This window comes from Mytilus galloprovincialis, chromosome 10 (assembly GCF_965363235.1).
Source record: "Mytilus galloprovincialis chromosome 10, xbMytGall1.hap1.1, whole genome shotgun sequence".
In the NCBI taxonomy this organism is placed as follows: Eukaryota; Metazoa; Mollusca; class Bivalvia; order Mytilida; family Mytilidae; genus Mytilus; species Mytilus galloprovincialis.
This window is the reverse complement of record NC_134847.1, coordinates 10,262,408-10,286,663: the sequence shown is the minus strand read 5'-3', so window position 1 is coordinate 10,286,663 and position 24,256 is coordinate 10,262,408. Positions and strand designations below refer to the sequence as shown.

The following is a 24,256-nucleotide window of genomic DNA, read 5'->3' as shown; positions in this document are numbered from 1 at the left end:
GCAAAAAAAAAAACAAAAAACTTTATGTAAAAAAAAAAAAAAAAAAAAAAAAAAAAAGGTATGCGATACGGGTTTTACCATGCGATACGGGGTATGCGATACGGGTTTAGCTATGCGATACGGGGTATGCGATACAGGGTAGGTGATACAGACTGGAAAAACAACCTTTATTAGATATACAAAATAGCTGTATTTTGTACTAAATATATGATAAATGTACATACTACAATATTAAACAATTATAAACGTTAACCAGGTGCTCCGCAGGGCGCAGCTTTATACGACCGCAGAGGTCGAACCCTGAACAGTTGGGGCAAGTATGGACAAAACATTCAAGCGTGATACAGCTCTGAATTTGGATTGTGATCAAATTTTTGCCATTACATGGTTTTTTTTTACACAAAACAAATGTCAAGATTTTACAAATTAATTAAAGATTTCTTCTTCAAACTTTTTAAATCTAAAATTAAATAGTTGACACAGCATAGGTTTCTGAAACAGAATGAATGTGGTCTAATGAACTTAAAAGTTTTTTTTTGCCTTTGAGCAATTCACTATGCTGTTGAATATTAATCCTCTCAAAAAAATGATTGAAGAAATTTTCTTTTTATTTATGAAATCTGAAATGAGAAAAATTTAAACCCCCCCCCCTTTTTCACATCCCCGTTTCCCTTTTTCCAAAACTGATATCAATTCAAATTTCTAATGGAGTTTGCAACAATAACTTCTCTTTTAAATACATCATAAAATATTAAAATGTAAAATAAAGTGCTTGTTATCACTGAATGGTAAAGATTAGTTGGTAGTAAAAGTGAATATACATTGTTTATTGTATAAAACAATAAAAAAAAACTTCATCAGCAACATTTTATATTGGCAAATTTCCAATGAAGTTATTTACATAAAGTTATTGGCAAATAAAAATAGAAAATGACATCATAGTCAAGTCTGGCAAATGTCCAACATACATTATCTAAAAACATTTTAGATAAGAATAGGAAAAAAAGCTTCATCAGCAACATTTTATATTGGCAAATTTCCAATGAAGTTATTTACATATAGTTATTGGCAAATAAAAATAGAAAATGACATCATAGACATGTCTGGCAAATTTCCAACATATATTATCAACTACTATTCTATACAAAGAAAGATAATTCCAATTGAAAATCAATTGCTATTGCACAATATTGTGCAATTAGATATTTCTTGCTATTGTGCAATACTGTGCAATTGAAAATTTCTTGCTATTGCACAATACTTGATATGGAATCCTGATTTGGACCAACTTGAAAACTGGGCCCATAATCAAAAATCAAAGTACATATTTAGATAAAGCATATCAAATAAGCCCAAGAATTTAATTTTTGTTAAAATCAAACTTAGTTTAATTTTGGACCCTTTGGACCTTAATGTAGACCAATTTGAAAACTGGACCAAAAAATTAAGAATCTACATACACAGTTAGATTTGGCATATCAAAGAACCCATTTATTCAATTTTTGATGAAATCAAACAAAGTTTAATTTTGGACCCCCATTTGGACCAACTTGAAAACTAGGCCAATAATTAAAAATCTAAGTAAATTTTTAAATTCAGCATATCAAAGAACCCCAAGGATTTAATTTTTGTTAAAATCAAACTAAGTTTAATTTTGGACCCTTTGGAGCTTAATGTAGACCAATTTGAAAACGGGACCAAAAATTAAGAATCTACATACATAGTTTCATTCGGCATATCAAAGAACCCCAATTATTCAATTTTTGATGAAATCACACAAAGTTCAATTTTGGACCCTTTGGGCCCCTTATTCCTAAACTGTTAGGACCAAAACTCCCAAAATCAAACCCAACCTTCCTTTTATGGTCATAAACCTTGTGTTCAAATTTCATAGATTTCTATTTACTTATACTAAAGTTATTGTGCGAAAACCAAGAATAATGCTTATTTGGGCCCTTTTTTGGCCCTTAATTCCTAAACTGTTGGAACCAAAACTCCAAAAATCAATCCCAACCTTCCTTTTGTGGTCATAAACCTTGTGTTAAAATTTCATTGATTTCTATTCACTTTTACTAAAGTTAGAGTGCGAAAACTAAAAGTATTCGGACGACGACGACGACGACGACGACGACGACGACGCCAACGTGATAGCAATATACGACCAAAAAATTAAAATTTTTGCGGTCGTATAAAAAGATCTCAACTTCTCAAATAAATTAATATATAAATGCTGCATCAAAATACTTATTCACGATTATACTTCATTATACCAATAAATTAAATACTTAAACTAATTTGCATTCCAAGATGATTGTCGCATTAATTAAAGCTTGTCTTCCTGATGAAGTTTCTTTAACATATACAACAACAACAACAACAACAACAACAACAAATAATGTATTAGAGTTTCACCTCTTTAAAACATTTGATATAAAACACAATATAATATTAACAGATCAATTTTTAAAAGAGCCACTCAAAAAGAGTCATAAGAGACTGTAAAAACACAGATTAAAGTACATTTATATTACATCAATAACATATATCAATATATCTAAGCATAAAACACCATACTATTAAAACAATTATACAAATGAAAACAAACAACATTATATACACTTATTACGAGTATAACATACAGTACTTCATGGCAGATTTTGGCTGTAAAATAGCAAACTCTATCATCATTAAACATAAATAAAAACTTTTCCTCATTACTTAAATTACTAAAACTACTTTCTGTATTACGTTCACTGTTAAAAAATATCGTTCGCAAATCTGCATATTCTGGGCATTCTAATAAAACATGTTTTTTTTATCTTCAATCATATTCAAATTAAGTTTTCTACAATTAAAACAAAACCTTTCATTTACATTCTATACCTTCATATCTGCCAGTTTAAGCAATCTATGTTTTAATTGTCTCTGTACGCACCGTGTCAGTGAATAAAACTCTAAACATGCATGCCGACATTACAAGAGAAACCCATTATACTAGCTGATGAAATGAATCAATGATCGGTAAAAAAAAAGTACAGTAACATGTGTCCAAAGAAAAATGAATCAAAAGCAATTTTGTAACGAAAACGGTTACCCGTCGCCAGTAAACTTTATTTGCGACCATTAAATCACAAACTGATGCCATCGGAGCTTAAAATACAATACAGTTTACTCCTAAATAGGAGCTGATGGATTTTTATATGTCCTCCTTGACAGCCATATCTTTCTGACAAATATTGCAACTATGATGATAATGGTGAATGTAACAAGAGTTCCAACGATTGATCCAATGATTGGTCCGTAGTCGTGCGCATTAGACAAATTGTCTTTCATTGTTGAGATTGTATCTGCCTCCAATGAGTATTCTTTTAACTTGTTGTTATTTAAAAAACATAATAGAAAACCTACTTTAAAAAAACCTCTTTGGTTTGACAGACCTATTTTAAAATGGTGCGATACCAATTTTCCATTTTGATAAACTAATAGTTTGAAGTCCGAAACATTTCTTGTTTCAGCACATTTGAAACTTATTTTGCAACTATCAAATGAAGGTAGTACATGCTCAACGTCGGAACCTGTGCAGGGTCGTTTGAATGAATTGTAAGTAGCAATAGTATCTAGCCTTTTTATAATCTCTTCGAATAATTCATTGTTTGAAATTTCGTGTGAGTACTGGCAGAAGTATAAGGTTAAATCCTCATACAACTCCGTATTTGTAAACGGAATTGTCTCTATACTTTTATTATGTATTGAATCGTTCAACATAAAGAATGTGTCAATTCGCGGTGGTTCTTGTGGATCAACACAAAATTGATAAAGTTGGCATTTAGAATCAGGAATACAATGATACAATGAAGCATTACCGCATAAATTCCTCTGACGTTTAATTCTGTCATGGCCTCTTGGACAACTTTCAATCTGTTCCCCTTTTGCGGTTACTTCTATTATAAAATACATCACAAGACATAATATCACTTGTGTAGGTTGTTTGGGCATGTTTACTGGCATATTGCATATAGTGTATGAAAACGCTGATCTCTAACAGTGTCACTGTCGATACTGTGTGGAAAGTATACACATCTATTGAAAGTAATATGAATACTATATTAATCATTTTATACATGGTATAAACATTTGGAATAATTATTTTAGATTTAAATGCAGCGTTTGTAAGTTTTAAGTAAGGGATGTACGTCACAATAATTTCCGAACATGCGCACAAAATGTTTTTAAATGTAATATATCATATTCTCATTGAAAGTATCGTACAGTAAAAAATATAAAATATCAGATTTGCTGCAACTGCAACAAAAGCAATATATTCACCCACCGGGTCTCAAAAAAACTGCTTTCTCGTGGATCATGATTCCAATCCGTCGTGTATGATTTCTTATCCTTTCAATGATGTCTTTGATAACTAATTTTTTAAAGTTTAACTGCCGTAATAATAACTTTATTGGGTTTTCTATACACGTTGTTATCGTAAAATATCACCCTCGAGATACAATGTTAACCTAAATAAAACTTCACATTGTGTCGATCGGCTGATAATTTACGATATCTAAACGAAGAAAACGCGATCATCTGTTTATTGTTCTAAAACTGTTTTTCATCCTCCGTAAACAGTTTTCCCGTTGACGGTAGCAAGCTTGATAACGGTCTCCTCACACATTGTGACGTCACTGATAACTTCTCCTCAGTCAAAACTCTTCCATCGAGTTGACTATCAAAATGTTTCGTAAGGGAAATATAAAAAAGAAGGTTCTACTGAACAAACAAAATACAGAATGCATGTTATGTTTCAGGAGGAAGAAGTCCTAATCATGTATGCTATTTAAAAAAATAGTTTGAAAAAAACATGCCCCTGCCAACAAACGATGAATGGTTATTTCCCTTCTATTAAATGGTCTAGGTGTATAAATTGGTTTACATAGGATCGGACGGACGGACAGACATTCAGATGAAAAAACTAGCATTATTTCCTTCAGAGTAAACACCTCTCAATTTGGATTTAGATAATTTTATAGTTCCAAAACCAAATACAGAGTTGTATAAGTCTGGTATCTCGTAAAATGAACCAAAAGTTTAGAATGCTCTTCTTATATAGTTTAAAAATCAAACAAAATATTAGAATTTTAGCATAACTACAAATATATATACTTTTAACATTACCACAAAGTTTGTACTGTTATGTCATATAATAATTGTGTATTGAATTTAAATTGTATTGTACCCTTATTTATCATCATTATTACATTTGAATTGTTTTTTTGTATAATGAAATTACTATTGTATTGAGATCCTGAATGAAAATTGGTGTAATCCAAATGGGTTTCTCTCTCTAAATTATTATCATTATTATAATTATGATTATAGTGTGATGTGTAAAAAATAAATTCCCCTTCTTGATTTCTTAGGCTGTATATTGTCAAATTTCTATTACTTGTCTTTGCTTGAGCTGCTTCATCATGTTCATGTCATTTTGAAACTTTAATAAACATGCCCAACCCTGGGTCGACCTCGATTTAATTTACTCGGGTTACACCGGTTAAACTTTTTAGTAATTTACGTAACTCTGCAAGCGCACTAGACATTTCAATCGAACATATACTTACAAGCCCAGTTAACTGTACAAACCCTTTAAAATGCAGCATATTAACGGAAGAAATATAAGCCGAACATAAGCGGAAAACATTTAATAAGAACTACTGTATGTTTATACATAGATGTAATTTACATCTATGGTTTATATCTTAATTAGCAATCATCAATGAAAGCAGAATGTTCGTGAATACTAAGTCATAGCTGTTAAGCTGATGAAAAAGAGTCCACATTTATAATACAAATAAAACATCATTAACATGTAGATTAAAAATGTCTTTAACATTTAAATTTACAATAATGTTTGTTTGAAATACCTCAATAGTCTAGACCAGCTGACACACTTGATAATCGCAAAAGGAAAGTGGTTTTGGTACCATTACTGTGCTACATGTATCCGTTTGTCGTTGAAATCCTATTTTTAGATTATGGTGCTTTGTCGGACCTCTCCTAAAACCACAATATCAAACTGAAAAAAACAAACAGAGAATCAATACTAGTTTGATTGTGTTTTGTTTCTTTTTGTGGTATTTTTGTTTAACACTGTATATATGTTTAATATAAATTTCTTAAAAGTCTATGCTATGGTTGTCGAAATGGGTGCATTGGTTATATTGTATTAAAGAAGAAAAGGGGAAAACCAGTTTTAACTGTGATAAAAATAAAAAAACAATTTCCCTTTTCTATTTTTAGTTAATTCAAAATAACATATGTGCAATGATAACTATTCCCCTCAGTTATTATGACGCACATTTAACATGTATAATATGACCTGATAAAGTGATATGGTGATTAAAAAAAATTGCCTACGTTCTAGTATATATAAACAGCACAAGCATATTTTTTATCTTCCTATTGAATTTTCTGAAAATGTGTTCTTGCATAAGTTGAATAGGGGAATATAAAAATGAAAAGAAGAATTATATAATTGCAAAGAATTGATATCCTAACTTTTCATTTTTAAGACTTAGGTGATTTTATTTTAAGTAATTTAACATGGATTTAGTGTTGAGAGAAGTCGGTAAAATGTAAGTTAACAAATATATACATATTTTTTATTTGGCCAATGAATTACTTCTCTCCACTGCAATTAATTTTTGGTTTAACTGGTTTTGACACAACCCTTCCTGGATAAATTAAAAACATACATGGTACATATGTACTATTCAATGTTCACCAATTACGACGAATATACGACTTTTTAATTACTTTTTTATTTCATTGAGGAATAACAGATAAATCATATAAAATAAATAGCATAATTTAGTCTTATTTTTATGACACCTCAATACTAGGATATCAGTAGAAGTACTAACAAAAAACGAAAATTATTCTTGATCATTATTTTCTTACAGCCGTATGCTATTTTGTGGACCAGAAAATCATATATTATGAACTGTCAACATAATATCAAGGTATATTAATCGTAAATGTGTTTCATATCTAATGCATGAAATTGAAGACATTTTTGTATTTATTCAAATAAAACATTCTGGACAAGAAAATAAAGGCAACAGTTGTTCAAAAGTCATAAATCGATTGAGAGAAATTAAAACAAATCAAGAATTTTTTTCTTCTGTAAAATTTTATTAAAAATGTGTTTTTATATGCAACCAGATGCTCCGCAGGGCGCAGCTTTATACGACCGCAGAGGTTGAACACTGAACGGTTGGGGCAAGTATGGACACAACATTCAAGCTGAATTCATCTCAAAATTTGGATTGTGATTAAATAGTTGACACAGCATAGGTTTCTGACACAGAATGAATGTGGTCTAATGAACTTAATATTTTTGTTTTGCCTTTGTGCAATTCACTATGCTGTTGAATATTAATCCTCTCAAGAAAATGTTTGAAGAAATTTTCTTTTTATTTATGAAATCTAAAATGAGAAAAATTGAACCCTCCCTCCCCCCTCAATTTTTTTTCACATCCCCCTTTCTTTATTAATTTAAACTGATCTCAATTCAAATTTCTAATGGAGTTTGCAACAATAACTACTCATTTAAATATATCATAAAATATTAAAATGTAAGAAAAGTGCTTGTTATCACTGAATGGTAAAGATTGTTTTAATTTATCAGTTGGTAGTAAAAGTGAATATACATTGTATATTCTTTAAAACAATGATTTAAGTTGATTCAACTACTATTCTGGACAAAGAAAGATAACTCCAATTGAAAATTTCTTGCTATTGCACAATCTTGTGCAATTCGATATTTCTTGCTATTGCGCAATACTGTGCAATTGAAAATATTTGCTATTGCACAATACTGTGCAATTGAAGATTTCTTGCTATTGCGCAATACTGTGCAATTGAAAATTTTTTGCTATTGCACAATACTGTACAATTGAAGATTTCTTGCTATTGCTGAATACTGTGCAATTAAAAATTTCTTGCTATTGCACAATACTTAATATAATAATTTTGGATCCTGATTTGGACCAACTTGAAAACTGGGCCCATAATCAAAAATCTAAGTACATGTTTAGATTCAGCATATCAAAGAAGCACAAGAATTCAATTTTTGTAAAAATCAAACTTAGTTTAATTTTGGACCCTTTGGACTTTAATGTAGACCAATTTGAAAACGGGACCAAAAATAAAGAATCTACATACAAAGTTAGATTTGGCATATCAAAAAACCCCAATTATTCAAATTTTGATGAAATCAAACAAAGTTTAATTTTGGACCCCGATTTGGACCAACTTAAAAACTGGGCCAATTATCAAAAATCTAAGTACATTTTAAGATTCAGCATATCAAAGAACCCCAAGGATTCAATTTTTGTTAAAATCAAACTAAGTTTAATTTTGGACCCTTTGGGCCCCTAATTCCTAAACTGTTGGGACCAAAACTCCCAAAATCAATCCCAACCTTTCTTTTGTGGTCATAAAGCTTGTGTCAAAATTTCACAGATTTCTATTCACTTAAACTAAAGTTATAGTGCGAAAACCAAGAAAATGCTTATTACGGCCCTTTTTGGCCCCTAATTCCTAAAATGTTGGGACCAAAAGTCCCAAAATCAATCCCAACCTTCCTTTTGTTGTCATAAACCTTGTGTTAAAATTTCATAGATTTCTATTCACTTTTACTAAAGTTAGAGTGCGAAAACTAAAAGTATTCGGACGACGACGACGCAGACGACGACGCCAACGTGATACCAACATACAACCAAAACATTTTCAATTTTTACGTTCGTATAAAAAGGTAGGAATTCCAAACATATATCTTTATTAAGCTTTTCTGGAAAATCACAATAATAATAAATCTTTCATCTTTTATCAGATTTCAATAATGCATCCAACAATTTCTAAATTTATAGCATTGTATGTGAAAGTACCATTACAAGCAGGTGCTCCGCAGGGCGCAGCTTTATATGACCGCAGAGGTCGAACCCTGAACAGTTGGGGCAAGTATGGACAAAACATTCAAGCGTGATACAGCTCTGAATTTGGATTGTGATAAAATTTTTGACATAACATGGTTTTTTTTTTAACTTGTGTCAAGATTTTACAAATCAATTAAAGATTTCTTCTTCAAACTTTTTAAATCTAAAATTAAATAGTTGACACAGCATAGGTTTCTGACACAGAATGAATGTGGTCTAATGAACTTAAAAGGGTTTTTTTTGCCTTTGAGCAATTCACTATGCTGTTGAATATTAATCCTCTCAAAAAAATGTTTGAAGAAATATTCTTTTAATTTATGAAATCTGAAATGAGAAAAATTTAAACCCCCCCCCTTTTTTCACATCCCCGTTTCCCTTTTTCCAAAACTGATATCAATTCAAATTTCTAATGGAGTTTGCAACAATAACTACTCTTTTAAATACATCATAAAATATTAAAATGTAAAATAAAGTGCTTGTTATTACTGAATGGTAAAGATTGGTTGGTAGTAAAAGTGAATATACATTGTTTATTGTATAAAACAATAAAAAAAAAACTTCATCAGCAACATTTTATATTGGCAAATTTCCAATGAAGTTATTTACATTAAGTTATTGGCAAATAAAAATAGAAAATGACATCATAGTCATGTCTGGCAAATGTCCAACATACATTATCTAAAAACATTTTAGATAAGATAAGGAAAAAAAGCTTCATCAGCAACATTTTATATTGGCAAATTTCCAATGAAGTTATTTACATAAAGTTATTGGCAAATAAAAATAGAAAATGACATCATAGTCATGTCTGGCAAATGTCCAACATACATTATCTAAAAACATTTTAGATAAGATAAGGAAAAAAAGCTTCATCAGCAACATTTTATATTGGCAAATTTCCAATGAAGTTATTTACATAAAGTTATTGGCAAATAAAAATAGAAAATGACATCATAGTCATGTCTGGCAAATTTCCAACATATATTATCAACTACTATTCTATACAAAGAAAGATAACTCCAATTGAAAATTAATTGCTATTGCACAATATTGTGCAATTAGATATATCTTGCTATTGTGCAATACTGTGCAATTGAAAATTTCTTGCTATTGCACAATACTTGATATGGAATCCTGATTTGGACCAACTAGAAAACTGGGCCCATAATCAAAAATCAAAGTACATATTAAGATAAAGCATATCAAATAAGCCCAAGAATTTAATTTTTGTTAAAATCAAACTTAGTTTAATTTTGGACCCTTTGGACCTTAATGTAGACCAATTTGAAAACTGGACCAAAAATTAAGAATCTACATACACATTTAGATTTGGCATATCAAAGAACCCATTTATTCAATTTTTGATGAAATCAAACAAAGTTTAATTTTGGACCCTTTGGGCCCCTTATTCCTAAATTGTTTGGGCCAAAACTCCCAAAATCAAACCCAACCTTCCTTTTATGGTCATAAACCTTGGGTTTAAATTTCATAGAGTTCTATTTACTTATACTAAAGTTATGGTGCAAAAACCAAAAATAATGCTTATTTGGGCCCCTTTTTGGCCCCTTATTCATAAACTGTTGTGACCTCAACTCCAAAAATCAATCCAAACCTTCCTTTTATGGTCATAAACCTTGTGTCAAAATTTCATAGATTTCTATTCACTTAAACTAAAGTTATAGTGCGAAAACCAAGAATAATGCTTATTTGGGCCCTTTTTGGCCCCTTATTCCTAAAATGTTGGGACCAAAACTCCCAAAATCAATCCCAACCTTTCTTTTGTGGTCATAAACCTTGTGTTAAAATTTCATTGATTTCTATACACTTTTACTAAAGTTAGAGTGCGAAAACTAAAAGTATTCGGACGACGACGAAAACGACGACGCCAACGTGATAGCAATATACGACCAATTTGAAAACGGGACCAAAAATTAAGAATCTCCATACATAGTTAGATTCGGCATATCAAAGAACCCCAATTATTCAATTTTTGATGAAATCAGACAAAGTTCAATTTTGGACCCTTTGGGCCCCTTATTCCTAAACTGTTGGGACCAAAACTCCCAAAATCAAACCCAACCTTCCTTTTGTGGTCATTAACCTTGTGTCAAAATTTCATAGATTTCTATTCACTTAAACTAAAGTTATAGTGCGAAAACCAAGAAAATGCTTATTTGGGCCCTTTTTGGCCCCTAATTCATAAAATGTTGGGACCAAAACTCCCAAAATCAATCCCAACCTTCCTTTTGTGGTCATAAACCTTGTGTTAAAATTTCATTGATTTCTATTTACTTTTACTAAAGTTAGAGTGCGAAAACTAAAAGTATTCGGACGACGACGACGACGACGACGCCAACGTGATAGCAATATACAAATGTACGACCAAAAAATTAAAATTTTTGCGGTCGTATAAAAATATACATCATTTCCTTGCTAAGAGAGACGGTCTAGAGGTTCTCACCCTTAAAATAAATCTGGGGGAAATCCAAGAATTGGCATATAGCCATACATAAATCATGAGAATATATTATCTTACAGCATGCATGTACAATGGAATACCTGTTAAAAGATCATCTCTCAGCATTTTCAAACTCATTAAACCGATATATGATTCAGAGTGTGAATGATGTGTAAACTCTCAAGTGATTGCCTCGCTCCAATGTCTTGAATATTTATTTTTCATTAACACAATTATTTCTATCTTCTTGGAACATTTGTTGTTGTAGCTTATCCCTTCTCTTGACGTTATCAATTGAATGAAATGTTAAGTAGATATAGGAAGATGTGGCTTTACTAATCTATAATTGTCATAAACAACCAATCAGAATTTAATATACAAAACTGATGATGTAGGTTCTAAATTTAGGTTTAACATTTTCATTTAAAAATATAGTCTGGAAAAACCCACTCGAAGTTTTTAGCTGAAGATATAAATAACCTTTATATAATCATTAGATTTATATGCGTCTTCTGAATTGGTTGTGTTTTACAAAATACTTAGTTTATATGCGTCTTCATAATTCTTGTTTACATAATATTTATTTATTTTTTTTGCGTCTTTTTTTTATTATTATTGCTTACGCATAAAAAGTTAATAACGTATATAAAATAATCTGAACAATCTTTTGAAATAATTATCAGAAAATCTCTACATGAACAAGTATGTATAGTTTTTAGATAAGTAAATATTGTAAGGGGATTATTATGAATGTCATGCAATTATAACTACTTACATGACATAGAACAAATTTGGAAGGAACCCACAGACAGTATTTTTGGAATTGTATTGTTGTTTGGTTGCCGTCGTATTGTCAAATTGCTACACATTTCATTTAATTCAAATTTTTACTTTATTGTCTATTTTGAATGTTGATATATGCACCTAGCCGATCCTGTACTTTTGATTTTTCAGAATGTGAATATCTATAAATAGAATGAATGACACAACACAGATATTATTCAATAGAAGTTGTCTACCGGGCACGTACATGAATGGAGGTCTAAATTTTACTGGAAACGCTGTGGACTTTTTTAATCAAAATACACGAAGTGAAACAGATAGCACTAGGACTACAACATTTAATAACTCTCAGAACTCAAGACGGGGACCTAAGTATCCCCAGTACTCAATTACATGCATAAGACTTTCTACTTTTCAAACATGGCCAACCAGTATACAACAACACCCAGAAACTATGGCAGAGGCAGGATTTTATTATACAGGTATACAAATTATTTTTTCTGAATAGATAATACTGTAACAAATATAAAAATAAAGATTGCTTTCAATCAGCTTTTAACCGTTGTCGAATACCATTTAAACAATTTGTTAGGGTACTTTTTAGTTATGACTGTATGAGCAAATTTAGTTTTTGAATTTTAAAGTACTTTTTGTAGACACTGAATATACAATATAATTAGGAATATATTCCGACTATGTTTTCTCGTTTGAATTTTTTTACATTTTTATTTCGGGGCCTTTTATCGCTGGCTTTGTGGTATGGGCTTTGCTCATTGTTTAAGGCCGTACGGTGACCTATAGTTGTTAATTTCTGTGTCATTTTGGTCTCTTGTGTGTCTCATTGGCAATCATGCCACATATTCTTGTTTTAAATGTACATACATTTGTACAAGGAGAGCAGAATTGTATTTAGAACCTGTTATTTATATAACATTTGGCTGATTGCAGGATAAATTTCATTTATCTTGTTTATTCTTAAAACAAGATAACAAACCAAATGTATTTATTGATTATGTATTTACAAGCAAGGCTACGTTTTACCATGTGCCCTTTTTCGGCCCTATGAATCCTGATTAAAAGTTAGAAATAAAATGCCGTACAGAAATAAGAAGGTGTGGTTTGATTGACAATCACACAAATGTTTTTTTTAGTTGATTACATAGCAACTATAGGTCGCCATACCCCCTTTAACAGGTCGGGACCACTACCTTATATGGAAATGCATAAATTAGCATACTTATGTTCTCGCACATGTAATTGTTCATTTACATGTGACGCAATTTATTTTTACCTAGGTTTTTGACCAATCCACCAAATGAGTCACAATGCATGATGGACTACTACGTGTTTACAATCAACCAAGAACACGTGTTATTTACTGAAATACAACACATTTTTTCGTGCAATGCGGGATTCACAATTTCGCTTAGTTTTTCATTTTGTGTATCCTCATTTATAGTTCGTGATATAAAGTATTACTTCCATGCTCAGATTAACGAAGAGTTGTTTCTATGCGAAGAAAACAGGGTTTGAATTACCCGATATATAGCCATTAACATGTTTGATGATGGCACAGATATTTCATGTATTCGTCTACCAGACAGCAACGAAACAACAGCTAAAAACACAGTTACCCATGAGACAAACTTACTAGTGTAAGAATAAGCCGTCGATAACAGCCAGTGCTAATATTCACGAGTACATCAATTTTCGTATAGATAATTAAAGACAAATGTGTGATCCTTGAATTTTGTGTTCGTAAAAAAGACGAAGAAACATTTACATACATGGCAGTGTTAGTATTTATTTTTGTCACATTTCAGTACGTATATGTGACTTCCAAACTGTTCCCTTTGTTTTCAAGGTAGTGAAGTCAGCAACTGTAGTTTCAGTTTGTTCGTTTTTTAACAGGCTCGTACTTTTGCCAAACTGGATTAATTATTACAGCTGATTTCTTATACCTGCAAAGTAAAACTTTGGTTGGCTTGCTTACTTTGTTTGTATAGTTGTTTATACAATCTTTAAATAATATGTATATATATATATATAGGCATAGTTTAACTTGTACATTTTATATGTTGTACGATATAAAAACAAAGCAAGCAAGCAAGCTAACCAAAGTTTTGCTCTACATGCCTTAGGAAATAAGCTGTAATAATGTTATCCATATGTATGTGCGACAAGGTTGAAAATTTGATATGTTTTGTGAAAATTGCAGCGATGGACCTATAATAAAAAAAGAAAAGATGTGGTTTGATTGCCAATGAGACAGCTGTCCACAAGAGACCAAAATGACACATAAATTAACATTTATAGATCACCGTACGGCCTTCAACAATGAGCAAAGCCCATACCGCATAGTCAGCGATAAAAGGCCCCGATATGACAATGTAAAACAATTCAAACGAGAAAACTAACGGCTTTAATTATATTAAAAAAAAATGAGCGAAAAACAAATATGTAACACATACACAAACGACAACCACTGAAATACAGGCTCCTATACAATATATATATTTTTTTATGGGATAGATTTCTTCTCCTTTGATATATTTAATTGGGCCGGGTTTTTTTGTTGTTGTTGTTGTTTGGATTGTTTTACACAAGTAATTTGTGGGTCATTTATAGCTTACTTTTCAGCATTGAACCTATGACTGCTTACTTTACTGAATTATGTCTTTGTTGGAAAGATGTCTCATTTGGCACTCATACCTCATCTTCTTATTTCTATATACAAAGCACGTTTTAGAAAAAAAATAATAGGTAATATGGCACCCACTTTGATCCAGATACTTTTAATATTGGAGATATTACATATGTCAACAGGACAGCAGCCGAACGATAAAAAACCTCTAAGGTATATTTTGTGATAAAATTGGCAATAAACTGATATTATCGATGGATGAAACAATAAAGAATGATTTGAGCTATATACCGTACCCGCTACAGGAGGGCGGGGGTTTTGGAGGGATGGACCCCCTTTTTTTGGACGATCATTGCATTTGAATGAGGACACGTAGTTGGAACCCCCTCCCCTTTTTGTCCAGGGTTAGGACCCCCCTTTTTAAAATGGCTGGATCCGCCCCTGCCGCTTTCATAACACTTATTTTTAGCATACTGAATATTATGATGTTCTTACTTTTAGTTCAGGTCCTGATAAAAAAAAAATTACACATTCAGTACAGAAAGAAGTGTTTCAATGAAAGTTTTCGTGTTTTTCTCGGCAGAAATGATTTTGGAATGACACTATACCGGTTTAAAAGAGCTCAAACGATTTTCTTACTGGACAATGGTCACTTCATTGGATATTTCACTGTTTCATGTCGTGAAATTAATGCAGGTTCAAGTCATAACAATGCACAAAACCGGTTCAACTACTTTTGCAAGGCGAAAAAGAAAGTCGAATCGTGAAGCCAGTAAACAATATTTTTTTAATCTGAGCATGCAAATTGAGGATTACGTTATATATTTTATATTAAATATACTTGCAGAATAAAAACATTGGTAATGAGAGTCCCAGACAACTATATTAGTTGACTGTTTTCCCACTAATTCCACGTGTTTTAAGTAGTAGTTTACTTGTAGTAGTCCACAATGCATTGTATTTCATTGAGTCGATTGGTCAGTTTTTCAAGGCCATATTGGCCTTGTGTTTTGGAAATTACTATGCAAATATATTCTGACGTCAGAAAATCTAGAGTTCTCGACCTGTTTAACAATGAGCAAAACCCATAGATACCCCATTGCAAGTAATAAAAATCCCTGACAAATAACAAATTATTAAATGTAAATGACAATCTATATTTGAAGATTGGAACTGTTATATAGACCCCAAAATGTATACATCAACTGCATAAATCTATCAAATTAATCATGCACGCTACAATGAGATTGTGATTTGTTGACAAATGCCGTGATGTACGCGTCTAATTCAAACATTTTCATGCTTATTTGGGGGCATATTTCACTTTTTTTTTTTTTTTACAATTTTGTTCCAAATCTCACGCTCTTGCTTCATGAAAATTTGACAGCACTTCGAATGCTTTCACGAAAAACACTTCCTTTATCGTACAATTATTGACAATGAGGATTATATAATTCTTTAGAGAATGTAAAGAGAAAAGCTTTTTTTTTCTAATCACCACAAAAGCATAAACATTTGATAAAAGACATCAGAAATATATTTGTAGATTAATAAAAATGTGGAATAATAAAAAGACTTGCCATTTCAGGGTGTTGACATGTTGATAAGAATGTATGAATATAAAATGGGTTCATGTAACATTTGGTAATTCCAAAAAATAGTTTATAAATAGCATTATGTTTTAGAGAATTGAATTCTTAGCTTCCTCAATATTTATCATCACCGTTTTTAATCCTTCATATGTATTTAATGTATAATTATCCTCTAAATTTCCACAACTTTTAGAAATGAGTCATATTTGTATAACATCTATAACTATCGTGAACTTTTAACCATCATCAAACTGTCTATTAATAATATAACTAAATAAGCCGACTCTGCTATAGGATTTGCAATGTGTATGAAAGTTGTTTCAATCTACAGTGTGGCTTACAGAAGTGACACACTTCCAAATGACACCTTTACATTTGTAAATGTTTAGTAGGAGAAAATGGTTGATTTTTAAATTATATTTGTCATGATAAAAATAAAACCAATTGTTGCAATATTAAATTTAGGTAACAATGACCATGTGCGATGTTTTCACTGTGGTATAGGACTTCAGAACTGGGACTCAGAAGATAATCCTTTTGTAGAACATGCTAGGTGGTCCCAAGAATGCCAGTTTCTTAAGGACAAGAAAGGCTTGGATTTCATTGCTACAGTACAAGATGCCGTCAGAAGAGTACAGCTGGTAATTAACTTCAAAATTGATAAATATCATCCGAGCTTCCTTTGTTTTGCCTTTTATTTCCTTTCCTTCATGTTTAAGATAATAATGTTTTTCAATGATAACAAAAATATAAAAAGCTTGAGTTAATTTAAATAGCATCAGGAATATGTAAACTTTTATGTGTACTTATTTGTCTGTTAATGTTGATAGTGACAACGAATCAAAAGGGATGAGTGATTTGTGCAAATTAAAAAATCGGGACATCTTCCAGCTTTATTTAGACAAATAAATGTTCGTCAATGGTAAACCCGGCACTCACAGCAATTTGAATGTTTGCTTTCATAAAAACAAAAGATGTCAATTGCGCAATTGTAAACCATAAATAGTGGAAATATCGACAACGTCCTAAGCAACAAGATAAAAAAAAACACAAACAAAATTACTTAAAAATTTACACTGAAAAAATGAAGCTGGAGGAACTCTAATGTCATTCAAAAGCTAGGAGATAATTCTGTGCCTTGCGGTGAATGATCATCCATTTTAAAAATCAGCAACCCAAAAATGTTAAAATATTCCGTGATAAGGTTTATGAGATAGGTGATCTATCTTACATTGTATAAAAAAAAGTACCAAAGTTTCATATGAGTATATATAATAACATAAAAGGTATAAATTTTCTGCAACAGATGCACATTTCGACAATATTACCAGTCAATCATTCAGAAAAAATAACCAATGTTATTGCTTTACATTTCAGGAGGAGGCCTTGAATACAGATGGCATAGCACAAACTTTCGATAGTCACAGTAGTGACTGTGAAGAAGATGGAATTGTTGGATCAGAGGACAAAGGCAGAGGTTTATATTACCCACTTATTTTAACAAAATTGCTAATTTGAGAAGATATCAGTAAATTTTATTAAAGCAATTCCAAATATATATTAAGAATCATTCCAATTGATAGTAAAATCTTTTCATTATTGTTGTTTAAATACATTTTAGATAAAGCCGCTCTCTTGATAATAATTATTCAAATAAAATAGTTTAAATAAAGGCAACAGTAGTATACCGCTGTTCAAAACTCATAAATCCATGGACAAAAAACAAAATCGGGGTAACAAACTTAAACCGAGGGAAACGCATTAAATATAAGAGGAGAACAACGACATAACACCGAAACGTAACACACACAGAAACGGACCAAGCATCAGACAAAACACCACGAGAATAACAAATATAACATGAAAACCAAATACATGAATTTGGGATAGACAAGTACCGTGCCACGTCTTATCTCAATTTCTCAAAAATAAGAGAAAACACAAACGACTCAACGTTAAAATGCAACACACACAGAAACGAACAATAATATAACAATGGCCATCTTCCTGACTTGGTACAGGACACTTTTAAAGGGGAATAAAAGTGGTGGGTTGAACCTGGTTTTGTGGCATGCCAAGCCTCGCACTTTAATGGCAAAGTTAAATATAACATTGAAATGACAACATAATATTACAGGACTACAATACAAATTAATAGAACATATTAGACAAAGAAAAACATGATTAATAGATAACAAAAAGCATCAGGTTTAAAATTCAATACGCCAAAAACGCGCCTTGTCCACACAAGACTTACAAGTGACGCCCAGATATAAAAGATCGAAAGTGAAAAAAAGTACAAAGTTGTACAACACTGAAGATCAAAAGTTGAAAAGGTTTCGCCAAATACGGCATTGTTTTTATGCCCGGGATAAGAACATTCTTATTATAAAGAACAATTCATGCTATTGCAAACAGTAAATTTTATCAAATGAATATGAAAGAGATATACATAAAGAAACTGAAGTATTAACTAACAGAAAACTAAACCCGAATACATAACGCCCAGATATAAAAGATCGAAAGTGAAAAAGGTACAAAGTTGTACAGCACTGAAGATAAAAAGTTGAAAAGGTTTTGCCAAATACGGCATTGTTTTTATGCCCGGGATAAGAACATCCTTATTATATAGAACAATTCATGCTATTGCAAACAGTAAATTTAAACAAATGAATATGAAAGAGATATACATAATGAAACTGAAGTATTAACTAATTACAGAAAACTAAACCCGAATACATAATGCTATTAAAGTTTAACACAGAATAGACACACCCGAATCAGTCCAGGCGTCAACGTAATTAAAAAAATGTGACGTCACATACGATGGCGAAAAGGCACAAACGTTATGCCACATTAACATATCTTTGCTGGCAGTGGAAAAATAATATTTTGCCACTAAAAGTAAAATTTTTGAATTTTTTTTTATTGCTTTCCCTTTCTCTTTCTAGAAATAGAATATTCGTTCATAAGGATAACTTATTCTCGAATAAGTATAAAAGTATAAGTTCCTCAAGGAATAAATAGTATAGGGTTATTGCATGAATATTGGGGAATATTGTCCCGAGTAGAATTTTATATTGCACGAGCTTGCGAGTGCAATATATGTTCTACGAGGGACAATACTCCCCAATATTCATGCAATAACCCTTTTATTGTATAGCAATATAATATTTGAAAGTAAAAATTGGTTTAAACTAAGATTTAAACGTTGATGACGTCATGAATTTTGAAGATTTATTGCACTAGTGCAATATTAGAATTTATTGCACGCTAACTTTTGGTAACTTTCTGTGGGAAATATTATATTGCTATACAATAATATAAAATATTGGTTCCAATAGGAACAGATAGTTTGATATTGTTTATAAAAAAGTTTCTTGTGAAATATCTGCTAGGCGGAACAAATATGCATTGAGAGCTCGCTCCTTCTTTTAGAGTCGGTTTCTGAAGAACTAGGAAGTAAGTTACTAACTGCCTATGCTTTGGTAATATTTCAGCTGTTCTCTAGTCTTAATAAGTAAATGACCAGAAGACATTGGTAAGGAGTTTGATATTTCTTTATATATGGGATATTTTTTTTTTATTTTAGACTTCTTACCAAGCGGAAAACCTCCTACAAAAGCAGAGAAGAAAAACCCACTGCTGACAAATGCAGCTCAGAGTATACTTACAATGGGATATCTACCTAAAGTTATCAGAATAGTTGTTGATAGAGTTTTGAAAGAGAAAGGTATAAGCCAAAATTGTGGAAATTTGATCAGTGCTAAATTTCTTCATTCATGCTAGGGTTGAAAGCTTTTTGAAGGTAAAAGAATAGTGTTTATAATTATCAAATCTGATTATTTATACAGTTTTAAATCTTAGAGAAACTATACACGAAATAGACCCAATCAGTTAAAAACTATTATTTTTGAAATTGAGGAAATGCATAAGCAGTAGTGAAAAATTGAAGCAGTAAAGGTATATAGTTCATAATTAGATTTTCAGTTTAGCTTGTTGTGACCTACGCGTCTTGTCATCTCAATCACAAAAATTACTACAGTTTGATATAGTGGCAAGCGAGACTTCAATCTAGTGAAGGATATGGCACAGTTTTATTTTGTTTTGGCTGTCAGCCTTACCTTTATTGAAAATAATCAGAAATTAAGCTTCAATTTAGTGGCAATTTGATTTACTTGAGCATCCTTTTTTTTCTTAGCACCATAATAATATTTTCAGTATTATGCAAAAAAAATGTGTTTTAATGCTAATATTTCATGAAACAAATGGATTTTTATACTTAATGAAGTTGCTTCTGATTGAAATATTTAACTTTAAAGCGATAGATTGAAAGGCAGTCAAGACATCAGGTAAGAATCAAAGTGATTATCATTTATCTTTCTTCCTGAATGTTTGCTGATTGTATGGTAAATGTTAAAGTTGTAAATGTTCACACAGTCAGTCAAACATCTCAAGGATGTTGATTTTCTGTTAAAGTTTCATTAAGTGTTTTTGGTGATGGAGATCAGATACTGATAAAAAGATAGTCCTAAATAAATACTACAATTTAACTTTCTTACAACAAAGCAGATTCTTACTTTTTTAGATTTAAGTTTTAACCCATCTATTAATTCCTTAGCTTCTTTTAAACTAATATTATTGTAGTATTTATTTGTGTTCATTAACAGAGTAATGCATGTTGTATAATCAAGAACTGATGTAGAATTAGAAAATAAAACTTTTGCTTTTTGTGTTTATGTGCAGATAAAAGCATGTTAAGCTTCACTTTCTGTTTTTGTTTATTATAAATGAGGCAATATAGTCATATTTGTTGATCCAACAAACATAAGACTTTTACCTGAGAATGTTATTTTGCTGTCGACATTCTATTTGCTCATTGTTGAAGGCCGTACGGTGACCTATAATTGTTAATGTCTGTGTCAATTTGGTCTCTTGTGGAAAGTTGTCTCATTGGCAATTACTTTTTAATATTCAGAAGTCCTCTTGAAAACAAACGTTTTATATTCATCAAGTCATATATCTTAATAATATCTTAAAGGACAACTGCCTCTGTCCGTTTCAGGTGGAATACTCTCCTGTAGATTATTACCTTGTAAACAAACAAATTAAATATCCTCTGACAGTGATTTGGTCATATAAAACGCGGTATTCGAAATGAAACTTATTAAACAAAACAATCATGGTCTCATCCTGATTTGTAAGTAAAAGTATGCCTCTTGAAAATTAATTCATCGATATTTTTGATAGCACACATCTTTTTTGGAAGCATTTCAAAACTTCGTGATCCTTTCAATAAATTTCATGTGACCGAAAAACTTTTCTGAACTTACCATCATCAGGAATGCTCAAAGCCGTATATTGAAGAAGATTATGTAGGAACAGAAATATGCACTGTACAATTGTATGTTGTTTAAATATTCAGAAATATTTACCCGAGCATATTCTTAGTTTAAACGGTATAAATTTTAAATCCTTATATTTAAAATACAATTGAACAAACGTTTAAAAACTGCATGAATTGTGAGTGTAAAATATGGAAAACATACAAATGTTGAGTTTCTGGATATATGATGGTAATATGCATTTAAGATGAAAGTGAAAGATTGTTTTCATTTTCCTTAAAAACATGCAACCGAATTAAAGTTGTTTTTCAATCCTAGCCTTTTAAGAATGACGATAATATAACACCCAGTGCCTTAATTCTCTATTTTTATTAACCGGATATTTTGGTTCTTTGATATGCCGAATTAGGATATTGGACCATGATAATAGGTAAATGTCCACTTTCGAATTTGTCAGTTCTTTGACCACGTTTATTTTGTGTCACAAACCTATGCTGTAACAAATATACAATAACAATTCAAATTCAGAGCTTTTTTTAAGCTGGAATATTGTATCCATACATGCTCAACTGTATTGACACAACTTGCTCAACTGGGTTTGACCTCTGCTGAAAATTCGGTATGCTGTCTCCCTGACAGACCCCTTGTTATTTTTACGACTGTATATTAGAGACAGTTATGAATTACCTTTATTTATATGCTATTCATATTTTTTGTATTAAGGCTGGAATGGAATGTCAGCAAGGAATTTAATGGAAGAGATGACCAAAATAGAACAGAGTGGTGAGATAGCAAAATCGGAATTGACTGTACCGATACGTTCTAAACTTAAACATTCTGTTGTAAGCATGAAGAGTAGAAAAGTTCTTTCAAAAGGTTAGTGACTTTCTATGTAGGCTTAAGAATAGCACATTCTCTTAAATTTATGATGTAACGCAAAATGAAAACATTATTAGAGACCATTAGACAGTATTGAAATATCAATCAGTAAAAATCACTCGTTCTGAAACAAATTTCTGGTGATGGTGAAAATTCACCATCTTAGTTTTTTTAACAGCCATCTTTTTTCATCAAAATGTTACCAAAGGTACCAGGCTTATAATTTAATACACCAGACTTATCAGTGACGCTCAGATAAAAAAAAATGTAGAAAACCAAGCAAGTACAAAGTTGAAGAGCATTAATAACCCAAAATTATTACAAAATTAATAAAATAAAATTATCACTTTTGCCATCTGTAAAGAGATGTTTTTTGTAAAATACGGTCACTGAATCGATTGTGATATAAATATGCTATACACAAGGGTGCATGGTTCTAATTTATAATATTTTCAATGGGAATCATTATGTCAAAGTAAAACATATCTAAAAGCTTAATGTTATATTGGTTATTTTTTCTGCACAGATAATGTAAAGAAAATAGCAGAAGAAAACAACGAAATGAAAGAACAAACACAGTGTAAGATTTGTTGTGAAATGCCTGTTTCTATTGTGTTTTTGCCCTGTGGTCATTTATCTTCCTGTTCGCAGTGTGCCCCCGCCTTGAAATCATGTCCTGTATGTAGGTCAGAAATCAAAGGTTCTGTCAAAGTCCAGTTTAAATAACCAAGTCATGTAGTAGGATATCTGTCATTAATGTTTTTTCAATCTTGGTAAAATTCTTATAAAGCATTCCTGTGTATTTACTTGTTTTAAAAAAGTGTCAAATATAAGAATAACTATGTGATGTGTATGATTAAAGAAATATTTGTTATGTTCTTTATAAAATGGCATTAATATTGGTTTGTTTGTTTGTTTATTGACTGTGAGTAACTGATTTTGTTATATATTTGCAGTTATTTATGTTAATCATTCATTATTACTGAAATTTGTCAGCCATTATTGTTTATCTTAGATGTTCCTATAGTTTTGATGTCTCAATAAAATTTCTTGACAGCTGAGTGGAAATTGTTGCATGACAACAAAAGTTTTAGTGTCATAGACTCCTTTGAATTGACATGATCTTCATAAATTCCTTGAGACACGTGTTTGTACACTATGCCGAAATAATTTTGAATGTTGATATGCTAACAGCAATGCCTTAATGGCAAATAATGTGATAAATTGTTTTAATAATACATATATATTAACTATTGTTTTAATTGCCTTACAAATTGTGCTGAAACTATTATCGATAATTTTAACCAGAATCCAGATTCATGAAAACATCTTAAAGGCCCTTAGCCATAATTCAAAAGATTCTATGTATGGAAGCAGTGCTCCCTGGAAAAACGTACTATAAAACATGCTTTCTTATTCATTATATATATATGTCACTATTTTTTTTTTTGCCACGTGGTCTGTATATGTATCCATGAAGTTTGTCTTGTGCTTTATTTCAATTGTAGAAAAAGTGATGATAGCTAGAATTAAATACCTTATTCATGTTATTGTTTGCCTAC

General features: G+C 31.1%; 1 protein-coding gene and 1 long non-coding RNA gene across 3 annotated transcripts; one reads left to right on the top strand and one right to left on the bottom strand.

The window, feature by feature from the left end:
- Window positions 1–651: 651 nt before the first annotated feature.
- On the bottom strand, window positions 652–11,725 carry LOC143049807 (uncharacterized). Its single transcript, XR_012970317.1, has 3 exons — window positions 11,553–11,725; window positions 5,919–6,070; window positions 652–4,080 (listed from the first exon to the last, which is right to left on the bottom strand). It is a non-coding gene; the product is annotated as an uncharacterized LOC143049807 (long non-coding RNA).
- Window positions 6,519–24,244, top strand: LOC143049806 (baculoviral IAP repeat-containing protein 8-like). 2 transcript variants are annotated; one of them, XM_076223544.1, is made up of 7 exons: window positions 6,519–6,629; window positions 12,406–12,716; window positions 16,936–17,111; window positions 17,848–17,947; window positions 20,063–20,203; window positions 22,539–22,691; window positions 23,221–24,244. In XM_076223544.1, the coding sequence occupies exons 2-7, from the start codon at window positions 12,428–12,430 to the stop codon at window positions 23,418–23,420; spliced, it is 1,059 nt and encodes a 352-aa protein (XP_076079659.1). In that variant the 5' UTR covers window positions 6,519–6,629; window positions 12,406–12,427; the 3' UTR covers window positions 23,421–24,244. The 2 variants fall into 2 exon arrangements, with proteins under 2 accessions (XP_076079659.1, XP_076079660.1); XM_076223545.1 differs by lacking the exon at window positions 6,519–6,629 and adding an exon at window positions 12,131–12,153.
- Window positions 24,245–24,256: the final 12 nt, after the last annotated feature.